Raw genomic sequence first — 25,408 nt, forward strand, 5'->3', positions numbered from 1 at the left:
TCTTTTTTTTACTTTAACAAATAAATCCAGAATTTTCTAGAGTAATCATTAATTATAGAAAGAAAATATTTATTTCCACTTTGTATTAACACTTTGACAGGGTCCCATAAGTCAGCATGCACATAACCTAACATAGATTTAGCTTTACTTGTACTCAAGTTGAAACTTAACCTATGTCTTTTTTCAAGAATACAATTTTCACAAAAATCAAGCTTGTTGACCATGTCCTTGCCAAAAACATTCATTTTGTTCAGAAAATACAAATATTTCTCACTAATATGACATAACCTCTTATGCCATAGATCAGTTTTATCAATTGATGATGCTACAGATGCAGTGCTAGAATTCAAAACAACTTTACCCAATAAAGCATACAATCTATTTTTCTTAATACCTTTCAATGCAACAAAAGAACCTCTTGCAATTTTCATACTTCCATTTTCAGTCTTACAAGAGTAACAATTCATTAAACATACCAAGTAATATCAAATTTCTTTTCAAATTAGGCACATGCCTAATAGAAGATAAAGTTTTCACAGTCCCCATCAAACATTTGTAATTGAACATTGCATATTCCTACCACTTGGCATGATAAATTATTACCCAACAAGACATGACCACCATCATATTTGGTATAGGACTGAAAATACTCTAAGCTTGAGCACATATGAAAAGAACACCCTAAATCTAGAACCCACTCAGACTTATTTTGGTCAGATGTTACAACTAACACCTCAGCAGGATTTGAATCTATGGAGGCTATAGCCAAATCTCCACTTTCCTAGTTCTTTGCTTTCTTATCTTTCTTTTTCTTGAAACAATACTTAATAATATGTCCTTCTTTCTTACAATAAGAACACTTCTTGCCTCTAATTCTAGACTTAGACCTTAAAATTTCTCTAGACTTACTCTTATGGTCATTTTGACCCTAATTCATGGTAGTACTTCTACCTTTTACAGCAAGTCCTTCCTCTTTAGACTCAACTTTTAATTCCAAGTCTCTAGACTTCAGAACACTCACCACTATGTCTAGTCACAAAGAATCTCTACCATACTTAATGGCATTTTTAACCTCTCTGTAAGTCTTAGGCAGTTAATTTAACAAAATGATAGCATTATGTTCATCATTAAAAACAAATTTACTATTGGATTAAAAGTGTCCAAATTACCATCTAAATCCTTAGAGACATCCATTTCAAAACCAAAGAATTGTTCAAGTAAAAGAATCTGATCTGGAATAGATCTTACCAACTAAAGTTGCCCCAGTTTAGCTTACATCTTAGTGGTGGTCTTAACTTCATCAAACTTCCTCAATGCATTGTCTGAAAGATGTAAAATAATGGTGCTCATTGCAATTTCATCAATCTTTAAATGTTTATTCTTGGGAACATTTGCAGCAAAGGAATTATCAATGGCCTTTACAATCTTCAATTGAACCAACATGGCTCTCATCTTCTTACGCCAAAGCAAGAAATCACCCTTTCCTTTGAAAATCTCCACTTCGAGTTTGGTAGACATTGTTGATGATTCCAAGAATCCAATTGCAGAAATTTAGATAATCAAGACTCAAAGAATAAGCCTCAAAGAATGAGCATACAATCTTTGATACCATTATTATGTATTCTAAGAACAAAATCCAAGAACCTAAATCTACAAACTAATAAAGAAATTTATCAAGGTTGGTCGAAATTGACCTACATCCTCGTGCTTCAGTGTGAGCTTCTGCACTATATAAAATTGTATGTGTTTACAAGCTCAATTCAAACCAACAATGGTGATCTTACACAAGAAACCCAAAAACCAATCCCAAAGCCCCAATTACACGCTCACTCATGTTTTTCACAAAGAAACCATTTTATCTCATACAGAGACGCAAGATGGAAAAAACCCACATGAAGAACTTTGGAATCTCACTCTCTAAAAGTTGATCTGAAACTTTTTCAATCCAAAAACATGAAAAAGAAACCAGCTCCTTTGTTTTTTTATGATTGAAGACCGTTCCTCTTTAACCTGGTGTAGTCCTCTTTCCCTTTAAAATGCACCATTTTCTTCAAATGCAACAAAGCCTTATTGATGTACCTGCTTCGCTAAACGACATCACTTCAATCAAGTTCATTAAAAAAATGAAATGCCATGTAAAATGGCAACATTCTAGCTCTTCAAACTAAAACTTCAATATTTTTTCTCATCTTCCACGACTTGTCGCTATAGCAAACACATAACAGATCATGGTGATTGATGATTGATTTCTCAAAATTGCTTCCTTGAAGAATCTTCGACTATGATTTTCCTTGCCAAATGGAGAAACCCCAAAACTTTAATTTAATTAACAATGACTGAAATATGATGATAAATAATATTGAAATTTGTTTTTTTTTTTCCTCTTTTTATGAGTCTCCAATGTGGTTTGTGTTTCGATTCTTATTTTAGATTTTATGATTTTATTTTTTTTGGATTTTGGATGTGGGTGTCATTTAGTTTGACGAATTAGTGGGATGAGAAATGTTTGAGTTGCTTTCGTGTTTTTTTTTTTTTTAAATATTTTTAGTGAATTGTGAATTTTGATGAATGTTTTTAGGATTTTGTATATGGGAATGATGGCTGCCTGAGTTTCTTTGATTTGTAATCTTGATTTTTCCTTTGATGACTGCAATAGTGTAGGCCTTCATGTGGCTCTGCTTGATGTTTTGAGAACAAAAAAGCTTATTGGAAATCTCTCTTCTCTTCATTCTTTTTCTCTCTAGAAATCACGTTAAAGGCTTCAACATTGATAGAGCATATCAAATTGAAAAGACCTAGAAGTCAATTCATCCAACCCAATTCAGGAAAAAATCCAAACTCCCAATAAATCTCATACCTGTCCATCAATTTCTTATCTTTTACATCCACTTGTTGAGGTCTAAAACCATCATTACCAGTGATGAACACAATGCTGACAAAGCTACAATGACGTGTGGAGGTTGAGATTGATCAAACGATGGTGGACATGTTGGGTGGTTGCAGAAGAAGTTTTTAAGGATGATGATAAGGAAGAAGAAGCAAGAACATGGACGAGGAGTAGAGAAGAAAGATCAAATGATAAGTTTTTGTGGTTCTCGATTTTTTAATTTTCTTCTTTCAAAATAATTCCAAAAATTAGAAAAAAATCAAATAAATCAAATAACTGATTATGTGAGTTGCATGTGATCACCTTATTAATATAATCTATGTAGGTTTTACAGAATTGGCAATAAACGGTAGAAATTGGAAGAAATTTTTTTTCAATCCCACTCTAAGGGCCCGTTTGGGAAGTGTCAAAATTTAGAGGGAAAATGATTATCGAGATTTAGTTTTCTGGGATTCAATTTTTTGAGAATTAATTTTTCTCTTAGTTTGTTTGATAAGTAATAGAAAAATTGGGATTTATAAATAATTAAATTTAAGATTATATAATAAATTAAGGATAAATATATATTTTAAAAAAATTTCAAAACTAATTTCTTTGGGATTCTCAAAATGATACCTATATATGTGGGAACAACTTTTCCACATATTTTCCTACATTACTAGAAATCTAATTCTCTGAAGTCACACTTTTCCACCTCATAATAAATATCCAAATAAAAGAAAGTTATCACTTTCCTAAGGGAGATTCCCACTAACTTTACCTCTATTCAAATATGCCGTAAGTGAAAACAATGTGAAAATAAAAGGTATTAAAATGCATTTTAGCCTATCTATTATATATTCATATATGAGTCTTTTTGCTGTGCTTTCGTACATTTTTAACTTGCAAATGCACTTTAAGATGATGATTTTTTTAAAAATCACCATTAATATGTCATAATAGATAACATATTCTACATTTTTAACTTGCAAATGCACTTTAAGATGATGATTTTTTTAAAAATCCACCATTAATATGTCATAATAGATAACAGATTCATAAAAAAGTGTTATCTTTATGCAAATATCTGTGAGTTAAAATTTGTGCACATCTGCACCTTTTAAAAATTATAATATATATATATATATATATATATATTATTTTTAAAATGTTTTATATATTCAAAAATTTCTATATACTACCCCATTAGAAATATGAAAAAGACTAAAAAGGGGTTGCACTCCATTTAATATTTTATTATTATTGTTGTTGTTTAGGAATTAAATAGGTTTGCACTTTATTATCTTTTATTTAAAATTGGATGCATTTTAATGCTAATTATGTAACATGCATATAAAATGCACATGAGACTTTCAGTAATATACCTAATTAGTTAAAAGCTAAATTTGGTACGGTTTACAAACAATTCCAAAATTGGAGATCTAGTGTATCAAGGTTTAAAATCAAGGGTCAAAACTATAAATATTCTCAATCATAAAGGGTACATAACGCAATGAAATCCTACATAACATATATAGATACACCAAATGCATATAGACGAAAGCATATTAGCTGAGATAAGATAATTGTACTCATTGGTAGTTGGCAATGCTCAGAAAGAAAGGTAAATAATGTGAAAGATAAAGTCATTTTTAAAGTTTCCTATTTATAAGATTAGTTAAAAATAAAAAATTGGTCCAATTTGCAACAAGTTGAAAATTGAAGATCTAATATACTGAGTTTAAAAATTAAAAGCCAAAAATGAAAATTTCAATTAAAAATTACCAAAATGCGATAAATTTTATATTATTCAAAATTGATACACCAAGCGTGCGCGCTCACACATACATATATATATATATATATATATATATATACCAAAACGTATTAGATAGGTTAAGATAATTATAGTAAATAAAGGTAAATATTGTGTAAGAGAAACTCTTTTTTTTTTAGTTTTCTATTTAGAATACTAGAAAGCACTACCAAATTCCAATGCAGACCTTTTAATACTCCTCCTTAGTTTAGAAGTCCAGCTGTCCAACTACAAAGAATATTCAGAGCTGCAATCAATGCTTGGACATTTTTATGATGCAATGCATTAAAAACCATCCTTGAAACACTCAAAATGTCAAATGGGAATGGGTGTGACTTTTTTGGCAATGAAAATGGTAGACTTTTTTGGCATTTTCACACATGTTGACAATTACATGGGAATTGGGATGATTGGATAATAATGGTGTTATTTGCTTGGACCTTATTTTGAAGTAAAAGTGTTGTCAACATATTTGCCCATTTATTTTATACAAAATCATGTCGCTTCTGTTAGAGGAAAGGCAAAGGCAAAGGGATAAGAGATAGCCGCCCATCTAAATCCATGTGACCTAAAAAGCAAGGTAAGAAGAAATATTAGCTTGACATATTTTTCAGTCTCAAAGTCATGTACCAAAAAAAAAAAAAAAAGTCATATAATTTTTTTTTTTTACTTTATTATATCTTTTCGTTCCCTAACAAAAATTACTAGGTATCTATTTTGGTCTAATATTAGGTTTGTACTATATATAGTATATATATAGAAGATGAAGAAATTAAAATAATATATTTGAGCTTTATTGGATAGTTTATACGTAATGCTTGGCAGCTTATTTCTCATATTAATATTTTTGCTTATTAATAGACAAAAGTCATTTGGAGTCCAACATAAAATACTCAATGGCACACGACGAATCGTTTTCGATAACATGAGTCCTAGAAACTAGTTAGGCAGCGAGACACCATCCAAAATCCTAAAAAGGGGATTGAATTATCAATAAATAAGACTGCCAATCCCAAGCAAAAAGAATTAAAATAAAAAATGATTGAGTGACATTCTAAACAATTGCTGGGGGAAAAAACAAAAATAAAAAAGGGCAAGTTATCTTTAAGGGCAATCTCAATTTTTTAAATCCCTAAAAAGTAAGCGCTTTAAATACCTTTGCTTCTAGAATCACAGGGAATCTTCCATGCAGGTGCTTGAGAGAGAGAATGTGGATTGCAGAGATATGAAAGATTTGTTAGATATTAATTCTCTAGGAAAAACGAGTTTGACATTTTTTTGACAAAATATAGTATAAAAAAAGTGCAAATAAATATTACAATCATAGGTGTTGCCATGTCACATGTATTTGTTTTTTACCATGTAAAACATTAATAAATTATCAAGTTCCTTATTTATTAATTTCTCATTTTTTGTTCTAATATCTTTCTTCTATCTAAAAAACAAGCTGCAGGACTCTTCGTGTCCTGAAATCTATCTTTTTTTTTTTTTTTAACTAAAAATGAAATTTAACAAGGTCAAAGAAAAAGAGCAAAATCCACCAACGTGCAAAAAGTGAAGGTCAGGTTAAAAAAAAAAAAAAAAAAAAAAAAAAAAAAAAAAAAGGAAGGAAAAAAGAAAAAAGTACAGGTAGGTTAAAGTTTAGTTACAGAATAAATCGATTGCATCCAATGTGTTATCTTTGAGGAAAATTCAACTACTTTTCAACCATGGGTTCAAAATCACCTGAACTAGATTGACATTTTGGTTGTAGATATAGATACGACGCCAACAATAGGCCAATAAAAGAAATGGGTGGAATATTTTAATCAATAATCTCTACCTAAACCCACAAACTTACCCAGTGGTGGCTTTAGAAAGGGAAATAAAAAGTAAATAAATAAATAAAAGGTACAGTTTGTTAATGTTTGTAATTTATATTTTTTTTATTTTTTATTAACTTGTGTGTAATTTCTTTATTTCTACTGTTTGTTAGCATTGGTTAATAGTGGTTAAAATTTATTAGATATCTTAATTAATTACAAATCCAAAAAGAATAAATAAATAAACACCAAACAAAATACAATTTAAAATTATATTGATTTTTTCTTTCATATTTACTTAATTATAATTAATTAAAATGTCTAATAAATTTAAATCACCATCAATTAATACTAATAAATAATTTAAATAAACAAACTATATACAATTTAGTTTAAAAAAAAAAAAAAAAACACGATAGCAAGCGGCCCCAATCAGCCTAAGCAAAGTATATTTTACAAAAGATGACTACATTCTAATTAGAAAAAAAAATAAAAAAATAAAAAAATAAAAAGATAAAATAAAAAATAAAAATGTTAGCTCAGAGAGTTGAGTTTAGAATGGCCATCCTTTTCGTACTCAATGGCAAGCCTTATCTTGTAACGCGCTAAATCTTCCTTGAGAAATTGACAGAGGAATCTGACACATCAGTTAATTATATACAGTTATGTTTATGTCCATAGAAAGAGTGATCAATTGACTGCATCGCCTTTATCTATTTTTATTTTTGTTCAAAATCGGCTTTATTTATTTTGCCTTTTGCAAGAAATACCAAATGTAATAACAAAACCATTTTTTTATTTTCTTTTAACATTATTTCCTTTACCATTTCAGGCATGAAAAGGCACAAAATTTAAGAAAAGAGCAGGCCATTCTACGTCTATTTACATATACTGAGTGAACAATCGAAGCTAAAGGACCAAAAGAAAACAAGGTAATTCTACATCTTACTTCCCAAAAAAAAAAAAAGGCTAATGCAGATGAGGTATTCCTTGAATTCCAATAATAGAAAATTTTTAACTGTAGTTTGAATTCTCAATTTTTCCAGCATAAAATTAACATCAACAATTTATTTAAGAGAAATTCGCTCTTCACCCAAAGCAGAGGACTCCTGACCAAAAATTTATAGAACTAATTTGGAAATTACACAATAAACAACTTGGTCTTCCAAACTTTATACATATTTATATATATGGTAAAGGCACCAGTGAACAAAGTCGAAAAGCTTAATGGTCAAATATCCAATTACAGATTCGACATCTTCCAGGATTAAAACAGAGAGCTCAAGGAATTGCAGAGAAAATAAACAAGGGACTTCAGCTGAAAATATTAAATAAAATAAAATAAACTATTTCCATCGCTTCTATTAATCGATAATCAAATCAGTAACATCTTCTGTAGCTATACAACATACAGGGTCTCAAATACTAAAAGCTACCCAAATGTGGAAAAAAAAAATTCCATCTTTTTCCCCAGATTTCAACATCATGATCGTCAGAAATTTAAATTAAAAAAAAAGCAATAATTAAAAAAATTTAAAATTAAAGTAAAAATATACAAAATCCACAAAACATCAACAAGATTTCAATCTCCTCCTCCTCCTCCTCGAATCGACCCTGGAAGTTGTTGAAGTGCTTTGATTCTAAAGGCTAACTACAAATCGGACTGAGCATCAGATGCATAGCCAGAAGGAGTAGCAGCTGGTATTGGAGGGCTCGAGGTGGAGCTCAGCGATCCTCCATCTTCACCGCGGTTCCGAACAACCCCACGCGAACCAGAAAGGACTCGACGGCCGAGTTGGATGATCTCTTTCATAATCCTGATTTTGACCTGTCCCCTCTTCGGAGGTTGGTTTCGACCTTCTGGTTTCTGCTTCTGGTTGAATTCAAAACCACAATTTTCCATTTCTTTGAGCTGGGTATTCAAGGTTACAGAATTACAGAGAAGGCAAAAGAGAAAAAAATAAATAAATAGATAAAAGATATAGGGAAATGGGTATGAAATCGAAGAAGGTGAAGAAACAGAGGAAGTCTCTTACAGTCGCAGAGAAAGATGGGTCTTGAAGATCTTCAAGCTAAAAAGGGAATTCGTGAAAAGAGAGAAATGGGTATGAAAAATTTTGAAGTTTCAGAGGGAGATTAAGAGAGAAAGAGGAAGACTGTGAAGCAGAGTAAAGAGAGAGAGAGAGAGAGAGAGAGAGAGAGAGAAAGAGAGTGTATGAGCCGCAAAATGGGAGTGCGAAGAGAGTAGAGAGAGAGCAAAACAAGAGGCGTGTAGAGGAAGAGAAAGCTGGGGCACACTTATATAGCCATTTTTATTTTTTGCCTTTCTTGAAGACCAAGACATCAACAGTCAACACATTTTGTGATTGCCTAACAGCCGTCCGATATAAGGGTTATGTGATATGAGAGTTATCGAATTTCGATGGAATATTCACTGGGAGATAACTACCGCATCTCCACTGATTAAGCACCTGTTTGTAGGGATGTTAACAGGAGGGGACAAGACTGGTTTTTAAAGTTCTGTCTTTATTTTTGTGGAGAATTTTTTATTCTGTTTTTATGATTTTTTTGGTTTTTTTAGAAGGGTGTGAGGACAGAAAAAATGGGAAATGGGACGGGACAGTTTTTTTCGTTTATTTTTTTTTTATAATTAATATATATATATATTTTAAAAATTTATATAATTTTTTTTATGAATAAAATATAAATAAAATGATTAAAATATAATAAAATATATCAAAATTCAAATTTATAATTATAATAAAATATATTTTTAAAAAATATAACAGTCCAAATATATAAAATATAAAAAAATATAAATATATATCGGGTGGGTTCTTTATTCTCCGGTTCCAGTCCGTTCCTGACTCGGACCTTAAGAATATATCTCGAATCCACCTCATGGTTTCGATTTTTCAAAAAAATGAGATGGTGGATCGCGATTTTCAAAGTTTACGAGGCAAATTGACATTTCTACATATTTGGTAGTGATTTTAAAAAAGGGATCAAATTTTATTTTCAAATTGATAAAAAAATACATTTCCTAATAATTTTGTTATAGAAAAATTATATATTTGATGATTTTAAAAGAAATGCTAATAAAATGATTCTTAGAAAATCAATGAAATCACTAGAAATTACTACCAAATGGATTCTAATTTGTTTGATGACTTTATGTCAAAAAAACAAAATAAAATAAAATTTTATAATGAACAAAATAATTGAAGCGAATAGATCGCATGTTTGTCTTTTGTTTTATTTTTCTTTATTTAATTATTTGATAGGTACCAGTATCATTATCGCATATATGTTGTCTTTTTATTAACATTTCTGAATTTCATAAAAAAATTAATGTTTCTGATTTTTTTAATTGAAAATATTAAAGTAGATGTTATGTTTTGTAGATTGAACTTATATTAATGAAATTTATGTTTTAAGAGATTCTAAATTCTAAAACATTTTAAAATTACTTTTGGTCAATGCTTCATTCTATTTTCAAAACTATTATTTACCTTTTTTTTTTTTTACATAACTGTTTTTTTTACCAAAGTAATAATTTAATTAAGTGTCTAAAATCTTATATAATTTTGTGTATTTGAAAAATTATTTATGATCATTTTCTTTTTCTTTTTTTATTTATTTATGGACATAAATTATTCCGTTAAAGAAAAATATTTTGGACCAAAATTAAAGCAAATTTGAATGGAGAGTAAAAGTCCATATTTTTTGTGTTTATTTTTGGAATCAATTACATATAAATTTCTGATGTTTCGTATTTCTAACTTCCTACTGTTTCTTTTATTAAAAAAAAAAAAAAAACTTCCTATTGTTTCAAATCTCAAAAATCTATATAACCAAATTAACGTTAAATTTTTTTCTATTATGTACCCAAATTCAAAAATATTTTTCTTTTATTTATCATATATAAATAATCGAATTGATCTATGTATCATATTATACAAACTTTAAAGTATAAACTAAGCAAAATATATCATGACCAAGTTAATGAATCATAAATAAATAAATAAATAAAAACAAAAAACTTACATGGTTTTTCTTATTTATAAACAATTGCAAAGAGAAACGTCATTATAAAATGGATCGCACATTGTAGAATACTATTGTGGTTGATGAAGAGTGTTCAATTTTCCTTTGAACATATAAAAAACTTTATACTATGTTTGGATTGTAGGGTTGAGAGGAAAAGAAAAAAATGATAAATTTAATACGGAAAGGAAAGGAAAAGAAAATATTTAAAATAATTGTTTGTTTGGATGATTAATAATGTAAAAGAAAGGAAAAGTAAAAAATAATTGATATCGTTTATATTTTTACAAAAATATCCTCAATATAAATAGTTGAATCAATTAATTTTTAATTAATATGGATACTATTGCAATATTAAACTTTTTTCCTTTTTTTTTTTTCTGTCAAATTTGAGTGGAAAGCTAAACAGTTAAAATGCGTATAATTGATTACATCATTTTCCTCCCTTTTCTTCCTTATCCTTTCCTTTCCTCTCATCTTAATAGTCCAAATAAAGAAATTAAGTTCATTCCTTTCTTTTCCTTCATATTCCCTCAATCCAAACATAGTGTTAGATTGATTAGATTAGTTAATGAGATAACATGTAATATATAAAAATTTATCACTAATTAGTCAAAACTTATAAATAAAAATAACTAATAATAACTTATATTATATATTTAAGAATTTATAAACCTAATCAAAGCTAAAAAAAAAAAAAAAAATTGTTTTATGAACTCGGTTAAGGCAAAAAGAAAAAAAAAATGATATGGCGAGCTGATAACTAATTACCTTTAACAATAACTTAGATGTTTAAAAATTTATAAACTCCAATAAGGCCAAAAAAAAAAAAAACAAATAATAATAATAATTGGTAACTAATTAGCCTTAAAATGATACATTTAAAAGAAAAAGTGATAACTTTTTTGGGAGGAGAGAGTAAGGGGGAAAGGGGGCCATATTAAATATTATGCTAGATGATATATATAATATTTTGAGAAAATTTATATGATATATATAGATATTTTAAGAAAAGTTAAAAGGGCTTGGGGAGCCATGAATATGTATAATTAAATTGAAACTACCAGCATAGCTAAATCAAATAATTAATTATTTCTATAAATTAATTATTTATAGGCGTTGGGAAGAGGGCAAGTATTGTTATTTTCGAAATTTCTTTTGCACCAATGACCCTTTAACTATGCTTAAAGTTGCAAATTTTCGAAAAATTAAACCTTTTAATTTTGTTCTAATAACATTTAAATAATTATTTCTATAAATTCGTTAGCATTTATCAGTTAATTGTTGAAAATAAAAATTATATTTTCAATTATAAAGTATTGATTTTAATTTTTCTATCATCTTTTATTGTTAAAATTAATTAATAAAAATTAATAAATAAATCTAATTTAATAAATATAAAAAACTAGGAAAAAATAAATAATAATTTTTTAAATATCTAGGAAGACTCTAAATGAATTCTTTTATATTTTTTGAGTTCTTTTTATTGGATTGTTATTTTATTTACTTATTTATTTATTTATCTTTTGATGAGGCAATCTATAGAGTGTATAGACGGCATCTTTTGGAGCTGGAAAATACTATGCAAGCGCCTTGGTGGAATTTCAATTTGCCGACAAGTGGTGTCCCACTAAAATGGAAAAGGTCCATGTGGAGAATTTCCACCATGAAACGATGGGCCCCATGCCACATCGACAAAACGTGCCTAATAACTAAAAAGTTGCTTCATTGGGTTTTTGGGGTTTGCAAGCTTTGCCGCGTGGGTCGATCATCATCTTCGTCGATCGTTGTAGATGAATGCCAATAGTACTAATCTCTCCGCCCTATTGCATTTCAAACACACAAATATAAACAAACATATATATATTTATATATATATATATATATATATATATATATATATATATTTAAAAGACTTTTTTATGGTGCGATGTCTTCATTTTTTTATCATGTAAATATCTTTAAAAATGATAATTTTTGAAAAAATCTAAACATCAAATGGCTTAAATTTAACCCAAAAAAAAAAAAAAACCATCCAAATGGCTTAAATATTTTACTATGTATTTGTTTTTTTGTTTTTGAAATAATATTTTACTATATTAGAAATTTTTTTTGATAACATGTACTATGTATATTAAAATATATTATGCATGAATTTTTTTTTAATACATGCTCCAAAAATATATTATTATATATTAAAATTCTAATATAATAGTATAGTATATCTAATGCATTTACAAAATAAATAATTCTGAAGAAACATTTTTTAAGATTAAAATATTAGACATGTATTAACACTTTGGAAAATATGCCTGCGTCAAGGATATGAACATGCGCCAAAACGCGATATTACACGTTTATTACGATTAAAAAGTTGCTTATCTTTTTTTTTTTTTAATTAAAAAACATTGCTTGTTTCTAGAAATTAAATAATATTAATATTTGAAGGAAACATTAATTATTTAATTCCAAAAATAAATATGTTTTCAACTAAACCAAATCTATTTATATTCAGATGAAGATGATTGATACTCACCAAGTGGTAGATGCATTTCCCTGTTGTAGTAGCCCTATCAGTTATATATATATATATATATATATATATAGGAAGCACAAATAAAATTCATCTTTGTTTATTAAATTATATTTTTTCTTTGATTTTTATTGGATCTTTATTTAAACGATAAAATTCAATTGATCTTAATTTAATAAAATAAAATAAAGATAAATGCGACTGTATATCAAGTAACACCTCGTTATATGCTTCTTTCTGTTTTTCTTGATGATAGAATAATTATATCTATATATCTATGGATCAAAGTGAATAATTATAAAAACTTTTCTTCTCTGACTGTTGAGTGCATAGATAGTCAATATATGTCTGTTCTGTCCATATTTTTAACGTAGAGTCAATTTGGTAGTCTCTTCTTGCACTTATATTGGTTCAACGAAAAAGAAATGTCTGTAATTTTCTTGCAAAGGATACTGTTTTCTTCCTCCACTTGATATATGCATCAGAAAATTTTTGATCACAGGTCCATCATACGCCTTCTTTTTGAAAATCCCCACGTCCCCCTAATCAATTACATAATTTACTGTAAGAAATTCATAGTGCAGTTACTACAGTGGTTCATCATGGACCCAAAAAGAGACCTTTAATTAGATTAGTAAGAAGATAGAAAAATCTAGGAAAAATTGAATTTAGTATATTGGAGTTTAAAGTTAATGCAATTTTGATCTTAAGTTATTGATTTCAATGATTATGATATTGAAATTTCAAACTTGATACAAATTGATCCAATTCTTAATAGTAATGGTAAAATTAAATCGCACATCAATAAGACAATTAATATGATATAATTCAATTTTCAAAAATAATTTTTTTAAAAAAAATATAAAAATATTTTTTGTTTTTTTATTTTATATTAATGGTTTTTTATTTGAATAACCATTCTTTTTTATTTAAATTAAGGTACCCATAATCACAATTAAATATTAGATCCTAAAATTAGACAAAAAATTAAAATTAAAATAAAATTGAAAATTTTAATCTAATAAAAATAATTTTATTAGATTAAAAATAAAAAATATTTTTTTATGCCAAAACCAAAAAAAAAGAAAAAAGAAATTGGACCAAAATACCAAAATAAAAATTAGACCAAACATAAAAAATTAATATTTTTTAAAAAATTAAAAAATATATTTGTTATTTTTTAACTTTATATTTATGATTTTTTTATTTGGATAATTGTATCCTTCATTTTTCATTTAAATTAAAATACCTACAACCATAATTAATTATTCTGGATCTAAAATTAGGCTAAAAATGAAAATTAAAATAAAATTGGATTATTTATTCTAATAAAAAAATATATTGGACCAAAATAATTTCTTTGCCCAAACCAAAAAAAAAAAAAAAAGTTTAGACCCAAATACCAAAATAAAAATTGTACCAAAATTTTAAAATAAAAATAAATTTTTTAAAACATAAGTTTTATTTTAATTTTTTAAAAATACGCTTTTCATTTTTCCATTTTATATTTGTAATTTTTTATATGAAAAATTGTATACACTATTTTTTATTAAAATAATAATATCCATAATCATAATTAAATATTTTTGACCTCAAATTAGATCAAAAATATAAATTAGTATAAAAATAAAAGTTTTTTCTAATAAAAATAATTTTAACAAACCAAAAATTAAAAATAATTAGACCATAATGCCAAAATAAAAATTAGAAAAAAATTAAAAATTGAAAATAAATTTTTTTTAAAAAAATTGAAAAAAATTAGAACATTTTATAAACCAAAAAGGAGGCCAAAATGGAAAAATAGAAAAGTTAATTAGAATAGACCAAAATGGAAAAAATGGAAAAATGGCCTAAATTTTATTTTTTTGGTCTAATTTTTATTTTTCCATTTTTCAATGGTTTAATTTTTTGGTCTGATTTCAATTTTTCCGTTTTTGGCCTCCATTTATTTTTTTATAAAATGGTTTATTTTTTTTTTCAATTTTCAAAAATTATTTTATTTTTTAAGTTTTGGTCTAACTTTTATTTTGATATTTTGGTCTACTTGTTTATAATTTTTAGTCTACTTTTAAAATTACTTTATTAGATAAAAAGTTCTAATTTTATTTATATTTTTATGGAATTTTAGGTTCAAAAATATTTTATTATGATAGTGTGTATTTTAATTTAAACAAAAAAAAAAGGAATAGATACAATTTTTCCTATAAAAAAACCCATAAATATAAAATGAAAAAATAAGAAATGTATTTGTTTAAATTTTTTACAAAACTTATTTCTATTTTTAATTTTTGGTCTAATTTTTATTTTAGTTTGGGCATAAAAAACTAGTTTTAATTTTTGGACTGTAAATTATTTTTATTAGACCTGAATTCCAATTTCATTTTAATTTTAATTTTTTTAATCTAATTTTAGGTCCAAAATATTTAATTATGATTGAGGATATTTTAATTTAAATAAAAATGAATGGATACAATTTTCTAAATAAAAAATCAAATAAAAAAATAACATGTATTTTTCAAAATTTTTAATTTTTTTTATTTTTAAATATTGAATTATGATGCCAGCATGATATTATATTAACATCAGCCTTTAAATTTAACTATTACAGTTAGAAACTGGATTATTTTACGTCAATTTTGAAATTTTAAGACTAAAATCGCCAATAACAAAACTTTACAACCGATAACGCATCAACCCTAGACTTCAGAATATTAAAAGTATAATTTTTTTTGAAAATCTGCATATTTTGCTTACAATTCGAGAATATAAAACAGATATTTCTGGATATCCCCTTTTATTTGGGTGCTGAAATATCTTTAAAATTTCTGTGTGGTGAATATCCTTTAATTCCTTTTTTTTTTTTTTGAATTTTTTTTTCCTATCTAAAAGCTTGAATTTTTATGATTGCTCCTCCCTCTTAGGACTATGGCTTTTGTTGTTTTGAGCATCTGCTTGATCAAAAGTATTTTGATATTTTTTGAGACAGTCTAAAATTACTATTTTCTCATTCATAGAAAATAAAACAAAAAACTATTTTCTCTAATATAAAAAACAAGGAAAAAGATTTTAGGTATTTTGTTTATGCCATTTTCTTGGTTCTATATTTATTATTACATATTTAAACAAATTGAGAAGAAAAAAAAATAAAATTAAACGTGTGGGGACAATGAAATATGTCATCAAAACGCGGTATCTTTCTAGTTGTGGGGATAAATTCAATAACATAAAATTAATATTACATAGAAAAATTTATCATTTTTGTGTCACAGTTATCATCAGCACTGATTTGGATGAGTAGAAAACAATATGATTGGTTGGCAACAAACTTTATTCAAACCCGAAACGTATTATTGAAATTCGATTATGTCATAAAACCGCGGATTTTTTTTTTGTTCTTTTATGCTATGGTTTATTTATTTATTTATTTTTTTTTTGAGAAAAATATTGTGGTTTATATTGTACCATGTGACAGCGATGACACACAATAAGGAATTTGTCTTTGCAATTAAGTAATAAGATCCAGTGACTGACATTATCACAAGTACAAAATGATTTTGTTTTCAGCCAAAAACAAAAAACAAAAAGTACAAAATGATTTTATTTACAAAAAAAGTACACAATTATTTTATTCAGGAAAAAAAAAATAAAAAAGTGTACACAATAATTTACAAGTGTTTAAAATATGGCATAAAAACAAAATTATAAAAAATGCAATTAACAAAATTATAAAAAATGCAATTAACTTTTTTATTTTTATTTTTTTGGTTCCTTTTCTTTACAGAATCGCCCCTGAGGTCTGGTATCTTACAGCTAGCAAGTTTAGGTTTTTCTCCTAAATCTTATTTTATCTAAAATTTAAACAATAGAGAAATATAATTTAGGAAATATAAATTTCTAAATCCATTGATATGACAAATAAGAAATAATATATCTTTTTAGTTTGTTTGATAAGTATTTTAAAAATACATCCACCTGAATTTTCATAAAGGAGTAAGGAATTAATGATCATGTTGTTGGTTGGTTTTTAAGGTCAAAATAAGATTATTATGGTGAGATGGAACGGTAATTCTAATGGCCAAGCATTTTATTTATATCTACGAATGCGTAGTTTGAATTTCATGAATGGGAAAAGTTCGAATCTCAGTGATGAAGAGAAAAATAGCAAAAAAAACAAAAAAAATTAAATAAAATGACATGATTTTAAATTAATGCATTATTCTTGATGACTTAGCAAGACCTATTCAATTTCTTGAAAAAGAATGTAAAACCCTAAACACGGGCTCCACGGGATGCCTCGAAAATTTTGAAGTCAGGCTGTGTCCTACTCTTTCCACAGCACAACCGCTTACATCACTGTAGTGTTGACCGCCATTTTTTAAAGTCGGTGTCCGTTTGGCACTCTACTCAACAAAAACTTGCATTTAAAATATTCAAACTAATTTTTTACCCAAAAAAATAATAATAATAATAATTAAAAAAAAAAAGAAAAAAGCGAAGCTTTAAGTGCATGCTTGAGGGAATAAGAGTCCAAACAAACCTTGTTTATAAAACTAAAAGAATTGTATAAATTCTTAAATTGCTTAAAATTATTTAGAAGCTAACTACATTATTAATTGGGTGCTAAAAATATGCGATTGATTAAAGCTGTTTGTATTATATTGGTGACCATCGTTCATGAAATCCACACTGATATTATACCAGTTAATTGAGTTTTATTTGAAATGTTTTTACTTTTTAAAACTTAAAACTTATATAGAAAAGTGAACTATAGTATTGGTCAACTAAATGGTTACTATTCCGACAGAAAAAATAAATGAACAATTAGTTAGGGCAGCATAAAATGAAAGCCCCCCTAATGTGGCCTATAAGCTTAGAATTCTCTGAGTAAATATCTTTAATTAATTAATTAATTTTTTATTAGTACAAAAGATTGAATACCAAGCAGGTTCAGCTATTTTGTACTTCCATTTGACTGGGGGTGTTTTATTGTGGTTGTTTTCTCTGTTGTCTGACTCTGCTATTATATTTTTAGTATCGTCTATGACGCAAAATTAATTTAATTAAATTAAACTTGTGTGACATCAAAACGCGGTATCTTTGCCACAGTTTATTGAATTCCAGTTGTGGATCACTTTGTAACATTTAAGTTCACTTCCTATACATAGATATCGTTGTTTTTTGAAAATGACTATTTATATGAGTAAAAGTACTCACAGGTAAGGATCATTGGAAGTAATTTTTGTGCCGTATATATGTGCAAGTAAAGTATATATTAATATTACAATAAAAAAAAGTCAAGTATATTTTAAGATGGACTGCAAGTTCAAGAGCCTGATTAAATAATGGAATTACATAAGCAAATATATATATATATATAAATAATGGAATTACATATATGGTTCAAAATGTGTGTTCTTTTTAATATTATTTACAGTAAAAGCTGAAAAGCATATCATTGTCTACAACAAGGTTTAAAATATCCGAATATTTATTCGAAATTTTTTCGATATTATCATTTTTTGAAGGGGTTGATATAAAATTTAGGTTCGACATGTAAATGGATAAAACTTCCATAATATCCATGGAAATTTTCGAAATTTCACAAAAATTTTCATGGAAATTTCCGTAAAATATCCACATAAACTCCTAATGATTTGGTTAAAAAATCTATAATTTCCATGGAAATTTTCAAAATTTATATAAAATTTCTATGGAAATTTCAAAAATATCTATGAAATTTTTTTTAAAAATTTATAAATATTATTGAAGAAGACAATTCATAATTTTTTTAAAAATTCATAAATTTTATTTTTCATTTTTTTTAAGAAGAAGACAATATATCATTCAATTATATCAATCAACCAAATACTCTCCATGAATTTCTTATACCATGGGGTATCTTACAATAGTATTATATAGTTTTAAAATTAAAAAAATATTTTTTTTGGTAGAGAATCTTAGTGCATTATTATATAGTTTTGAAAAATATTTTTATGCTAGAGAATCTTAGTACATTATTATAAAGTTTTGAAATTAAAAAATATTCTTCATAAATGTGTGTTTGACCATTGCTTGGGCACTTTCTTGTCTCTATATATTACACTCGCTTGTCCACTTTCTTGTTTTTGCATAATTTCACGTGTCTTTTATATTAGTACATCATTATATAGTTTTGAAATTAAAAAAATATTCTTCATAAATGTGTGTTTGACCATTGCTTGGACACTTTCTTGTCTCTATATATTTCACTTGCTTGTTCACTCTCTTGTCTTTGCATAATTTCACGTGTCTTTTATATTAGTACATCATTATGTAGTTTTGAAATTAAAAAATATTCTTCATAAATGTGTGTTTGACCATTGCTTGAGCACTTTCTTGTCTCTATATACTACACTTGGTTGTCCACTCTCTTGTCGTTGCATAATTTCACGTGTCTTTTATATTTTACCAGAGCCAATACATATTCTTCATGAGTCATGAGTGTGCTTTTGATTATAAAATATTCCATGGAAAAAAAAATTCACATTATTATTTTATTTAAAGAGCAAGTTTGATGCTTTGTTCTTAACATTTTTTCTTATACATATTTTCGGTTCTTACAAAATTTCAAGTTCTTTCATACAACTTCTTTGGATATCCTTTTTACAGGTTAGTTTTTTTATCTTAAAAAAAAAAGAGGTTTATATTTACTTTTATACTTTAAGATCTAAATTCTTTAATTCACTTGTATTATTGTTATTTGAATTATTAATTGTACGCTAATTAATTATATATTAACATATGTATCTATCTCTATATATATATGGTGAAAATGTAATATGTATATATGTATAGATATATATATATATATATATATATATATATTTATATGTAGTAATCATAAATGATTAGATTTACAAACCCAAATTTAATATATACCTTAAACTTAATGTATGATGTGTGATTGAAAATATAATTGTTTTTTCTTATTGGATAAAAAGCATAACTTAAAAAACCCACTTTGTCATTTAATTTTTTCATGTTGTCTTCTACGTAAGAAAAACTTCATAATATAATATGTTAAAACTTATAAACAATAAATAAAAACTTGATTAGAAAATAAATCTTATACATATATATATGTCAGCTAGAATATACATTGTTAAAGTATATTAAATTTGCCTAACTATATTGGTTATTTCTTTATGTAGTGTTTTGTCCATTTTCCAATTGTAAACATCTATACTCAAGGCATTGGAGATCTGTAAGGAATCATTTTTGTACCAGGTACATTCATTAAAAACGAATTATTTAATTTCAAAGACCTTGATTTTGTTGTTATACTAAATTATTTTTCATAGTTATAAGAAAATATTTTAATCAAATATCTCTATCAAATTCCGATCAAAAATTCAAATATATATATATATTCATAGACAAATATTAAAATTGTTATTATTGCTATCACTGTTACTCTTATTATTATTATTATAGGATAATGGCTAGTGGAGGAAGCAAACGCGATCCTGCATGGGAACATGATTTCCCAATTGAAGGTAATAAAAGTGGAACAATATGCAAATATTGTAATCGCGTGATGAAGACTGGTGGAGTAACACGATTAAAATACCACCTTAGTGGTATTGATCCTTCACATAATGTACAACCTTATGGTCAAGTGCCTCCTGAAGTTAAAAAATTCATAATAGATTTGTTAAAAGGAAAACAACAACGTAAGATCAAAAAAGCAAATAGAATCGAAGAGATTTGTGCAGATTTACGAGGACAACTGCATGCTGAAACATATGATGTGGATGATGAGGATGATGATGACATAGCATATCCATCTGGAATGGATCCATATGAGAAAAATGATTATCGAGAGGCAATTCGTCCTTCTAAACAATCAGAGTGGGAAAGAAGTCATCTCCACAAAATTCGATATCAAGCTGAAGGAGGCGAATCTCGTAGTCGTGCTAAACCTGCAGTACAACGAACACAGAGTCTTAAAGATCCACAATCAAGATTTGTTGCACCAAGCTTATACAAGTCCTCTCAAGCAAAGCAAAAAAATATAAAAAAAAATTTTTTTGGAGGAAAAATAAAAGAAGGTATGGGAAGAATAATAAGTAAATTTTTTATTTATGAAAATTTACCAGCAAATAAAGCATCATCCCATCATTTCAAGAATTTGGTAGCAGGATGCCAACAAGCAGGACCAGGTATAGAACCTCCAACCCCTTATAAGATCAGCATAAAATATTTGGATATGGAGTATGAGGAGATAAAAGACCATGTAAACAAAATTAAAGCGAAGTGGGAAACCTATGGTTGTACAATCATGTGTGATGGATGGACAGGTCCCACCAGGATGTCTATTGTTAATTTCATGGTTTACTCAAAAGGAAGCACAGTTTTTCTAAAATCTATTGATGCTTCAAATCAAATAAAGGATCATAAATACATATATGAGCAATTGAAGAAAATAATTCTGGAAGTTGAGAAGAAAAATGTGGTACAAATTGTAACAGATAATGGCTCTGCATTTGTTAAATCTGGGAAGAAATTGATGGGAGATTACAATTTGTACTGGACTCTATGTGCAGCACATTGCATTGATCTCATGTTTGAAGATATTGGGAAGAATGAGAATGCGGCTATTGTGATCAAGCAGGCTAGAACAATCACAACTTACATCTACAATCATAATTGGTTGCTAGCAAAGATGCGTGAAACTTGCAAAGGTGACATCATTCGTCCGAGACTTACATGATTTGCCACAAACTATCTTGCACTTGATAGCTTGGTTAAAAAGAAAGCAGGACTTAAGCAACTATTCACATCTACTGATTGGACTAATCATAATTATAGTGCTTCAAAAGAAGGCCAAATAGTGGAAGATATAGTACTTAATCATACTTTTTGGGATCAAGCACATAAGGTGTGTCAATTATTTGAGCCTTTATATAAGTTTTTACGTATTGTTGACACCGAGGTTTATCCAACAATGGGAGCAGTGTATGAGTTGATGCGAATTGTTAAAGAGGAACTTGACAAAATGCATGGTGCAAAGTGGATATTAAAGATTATCAATAATAGGTGGGATAAAACTTTAAAGCATCCATTACATGCAGCAGGTATGAGCTCATAGTCAATTTATATAAAATATGTTAGACTTTTATTTTTTTGTTAATGTAAAATACTTTATATCTTTCATTATTTATCTCTAATTAAACTAAAATATATATATTTTTTCCTTTTTATATAGCTTATTATTTAAATCCTCAATATCAATATAGATCTGGGGTTGGAGAAGATTCTAATCTTATAAAGGCTGTACACGATGTTTATGCTTAAATCAGCCGCAATTAGCCAGTTTGGAAAGGAGGTATAATGATGATAATTTATTAACATAATATATTTTAAGGGTTTATAACTTTATTTTATTTTGTTTTACAGCTTACATACTTCAAGGATGCAAGGAAAGGATTTGCAAGACCAACAACAATTGCTTATAGAAAAGAGATGTCTCCTGGTAAGTTTAAATATTATAGTATGTGAATATCAATTGATGTAATAGTACAAATATGTAATCATATAATAATTATTTTGTAACAGTTGAATGGTGGGTCATGTATGGTGATAGTGCACCTACAGTAAGAAAATTGGTATTTGAAAGTTTTGTCACAAACAGCATCATCCTCTGCCTGTGAAAGAAATTGGAGTACTTTTGCACTAATACATACAAAACAAAGAAATAGAATAGCATATAGTAGAATTGAAAAACTAGTCTATTGTTATTATAATATGAAACTCAAGTTGAGGGATGTGGAAGCTGAAGAAGAAAATCATCAAGACTTAGATCCAACAATAATATTTGAAACTATAATGGAAGATGATGATGAAGAGGGCAACCAAATATACCAATGGATTAGAGATGTTCATTTAGATGATCATGAGGGGAATCCTGATCCAAAGATTGTTCAACAAGCTGAAAAAGAAGGGATAAATGTTCAAAAAGTGATTATTGAAGAAGTAAATTCTATTAGTGGTGATTCATTTCAAAGGCTTATGAGAGAGCCAACTAGAACTACCAGTGCTTCAGCTCCATCAGTTGGTACACATTCAAAATTTGAGACTCTTAGTAGTCACACTAGCTCTAGTGGTGATGAAGATAATTTCAATAAATTATCTGAATTCGAAGGTAGAAGAGGTAGGGGCCAAAGGTAATCATCACCAAGTCAATAAGTTGGATTAAGTCCATTTACTGGTGAACAATATTGCACACATGCAACACAGGATGAAGATTATGGGAGTAGAGATGCAGGTCAAGGATTCGGTGCTGTTGGAAAAGACTATACATGTAAAGAGAAATCTATGATGGAGATGTCACAACAAGAAGAAGATTCAATTTCTATGAATTTTGGATCTATGAGGGTTGGAAGTCATTTTCATAACCCTTATTCAATGAATAATTATGGAATGTCATCAAGTAGCAACTCATGGGTACCATCTCAAACTCAACCATCAGAGAGTAGTAGTTATGCACGTACTCAACCAATAATGCAAGATCCATATGGTTGGTATATTAATAATTATATGCAAAACTATCATGGAGATACATCTTTTCATAACTACTTCTCACATTTCACATCTCAAAATCAAAATGAGGAAGAAACCGATGATTTTCAACCACCCAGAAGTTCTATGTGGTATTAAGATCACATTTATGAACTACAATGTAATTGCAATAATCGTTTTATATATTTTAGTTAATAAATAATTTTATCATATATGTATTTTTTGATATATTTTTATTAATAATAATTCATCTATGGTTATTAATGTTTAATTGCTCATTATAAATCAATTCACTAAGAAGAACATAACATCCATTCAATATTTTAGTAAGTTTTATAATCAATTTGATAATTGATGGATTAAATAAGCTAATTCTAAAGTTTCAATAAAAATTTCCATCTTTTAAAACAAATTTCCATCGTTTTTTATAATTTTTTTTTATCGATATTTGATATTTTCCGATACTTCCATGGAAATTTCCGTATTTTGAACTCTCGATATTTCCGTCGACATCAATATTTTGAACCTTGGTCTACAAGTAACAGTTTGTTATATGACTCATCAAATCTCTATTCAAATTTATTTATTTATTTTGCTGTGATAATTTTATTTTGTTCCTGTTTAGTTGGACATAAACAACGGATTTTTTTTTTCAGTTTATTTATATATACAATCACATATGAAAAAACAAAAATAAAACAAAATTCGAAGATGACGTTTATATCAAACATGATAAATAAGTAGTTAAAAAATATGTCAGTAATCAAGGGCAATACTATAGGTATAAATAAAGTTTATTTATCAAATTTTGATTACCAAATAATATGGTAGTTTATTAATGATTGGTAAATTAATAACATACCCTAGAATTATAGAAAAAAAAAACAATAAAATAATGTTAAGCAATTTGATACCAAACACTTGATTAATAAATTTGGTAAGTTTAGAATTATTGGCTAATTAAACACATGATTAAGAGCTAAGTAAAAACTCATGGAGACTGATTACTACCCACATGATAAAATGTTGGATTGAGCTGTGGAAGAAGAAAAATGCTAATTTTCACCTGTGATAACAATTGTTAGTGACATATATTACAATTGATAAGTTAAGGGGCCAACTAAAAGGATTTGATTTTCCAAAATAAGATATTAGAATAAAAAATTGATATATAATTCAATGCCATCAATTAGCAATTATCATCTCAATATTAATCTTATTGGTGATCTTCATCATATGTACAAATAACAATACTTAACTATTCCTTCATTGTTATAGCTCTGGCTTCAATGATCAATCCCTGCAATATTTAGGTTTTGATCTTCAACCATCCTGGTCGTCAGGAACCAACACAATATTATTTTCAGTGGAAGAAGTTATATAATGATAGAAAATTTAACTTTGCCTCTTAAGCAAAATATCGTAAGCACTTGCATAAATTAAAATGTCTATATTCAACTTTTTAATCAAGAGTCTGTTAGGCAGTCTATTGCTCTTACAATAGTTCTTGAAAACAATTTTCTTATTTTTCAACAGGAATTTTGCCTACGTGATAGAAAATATTCTTATTCTTTTTTTATTATTTTATATATATATATATATATATATATATATTTTTGTACAAAGCATAGATTGTTTTGAGTTTATCGACTGAAAGTTCAAATAAGCTTATTAAATAATGAAAATTCTACTTAATAGATTCTTTTAATATTATTTAGGTATATATTATAGCAGGAAAGTATATCAGTGTTTGCATAGGCTTTCTACATATGTATCTTCCAAAA

At 27.1% G+C, this 25,408-nt stretch overlaps 1 protein-coding gene across 1 annotated transcript; it reads left to right on the forward strand.

The window, feature by feature from the left end:
• The first annotated feature begins 20,541 nt into the window (after positions 1–20,541).
• LOC132799677 (uncharacterized) lies at positions 20,542–21,816 on the forward strand. Its single transcript, XM_060812118.1, has 2 exons — positions 20,542–21,046; positions 21,203–21,816. Exons 1-2 carry the CDS (start codon positions 20,542–20,544, stop codon positions 21,814–21,816), a joined length of 1,119 nt encoding a protein of 372 aa, XP_060668101.1.
• The last annotated feature ends 3,592 nt before the right edge of the window (positions 21,817–25,408 follow it).

This window comes from Ziziphus jujuba, chromosome 10 (assembly GCF_031755915.1).
Source record: "Ziziphus jujuba cultivar Dongzao chromosome 10, ASM3175591v1".
NCBI classification, from domain to species: Eukaryota; Viridiplantae; Streptophyta; class Magnoliopsida; order Rosales; family Rhamnaceae; genus Ziziphus; species Ziziphus jujuba.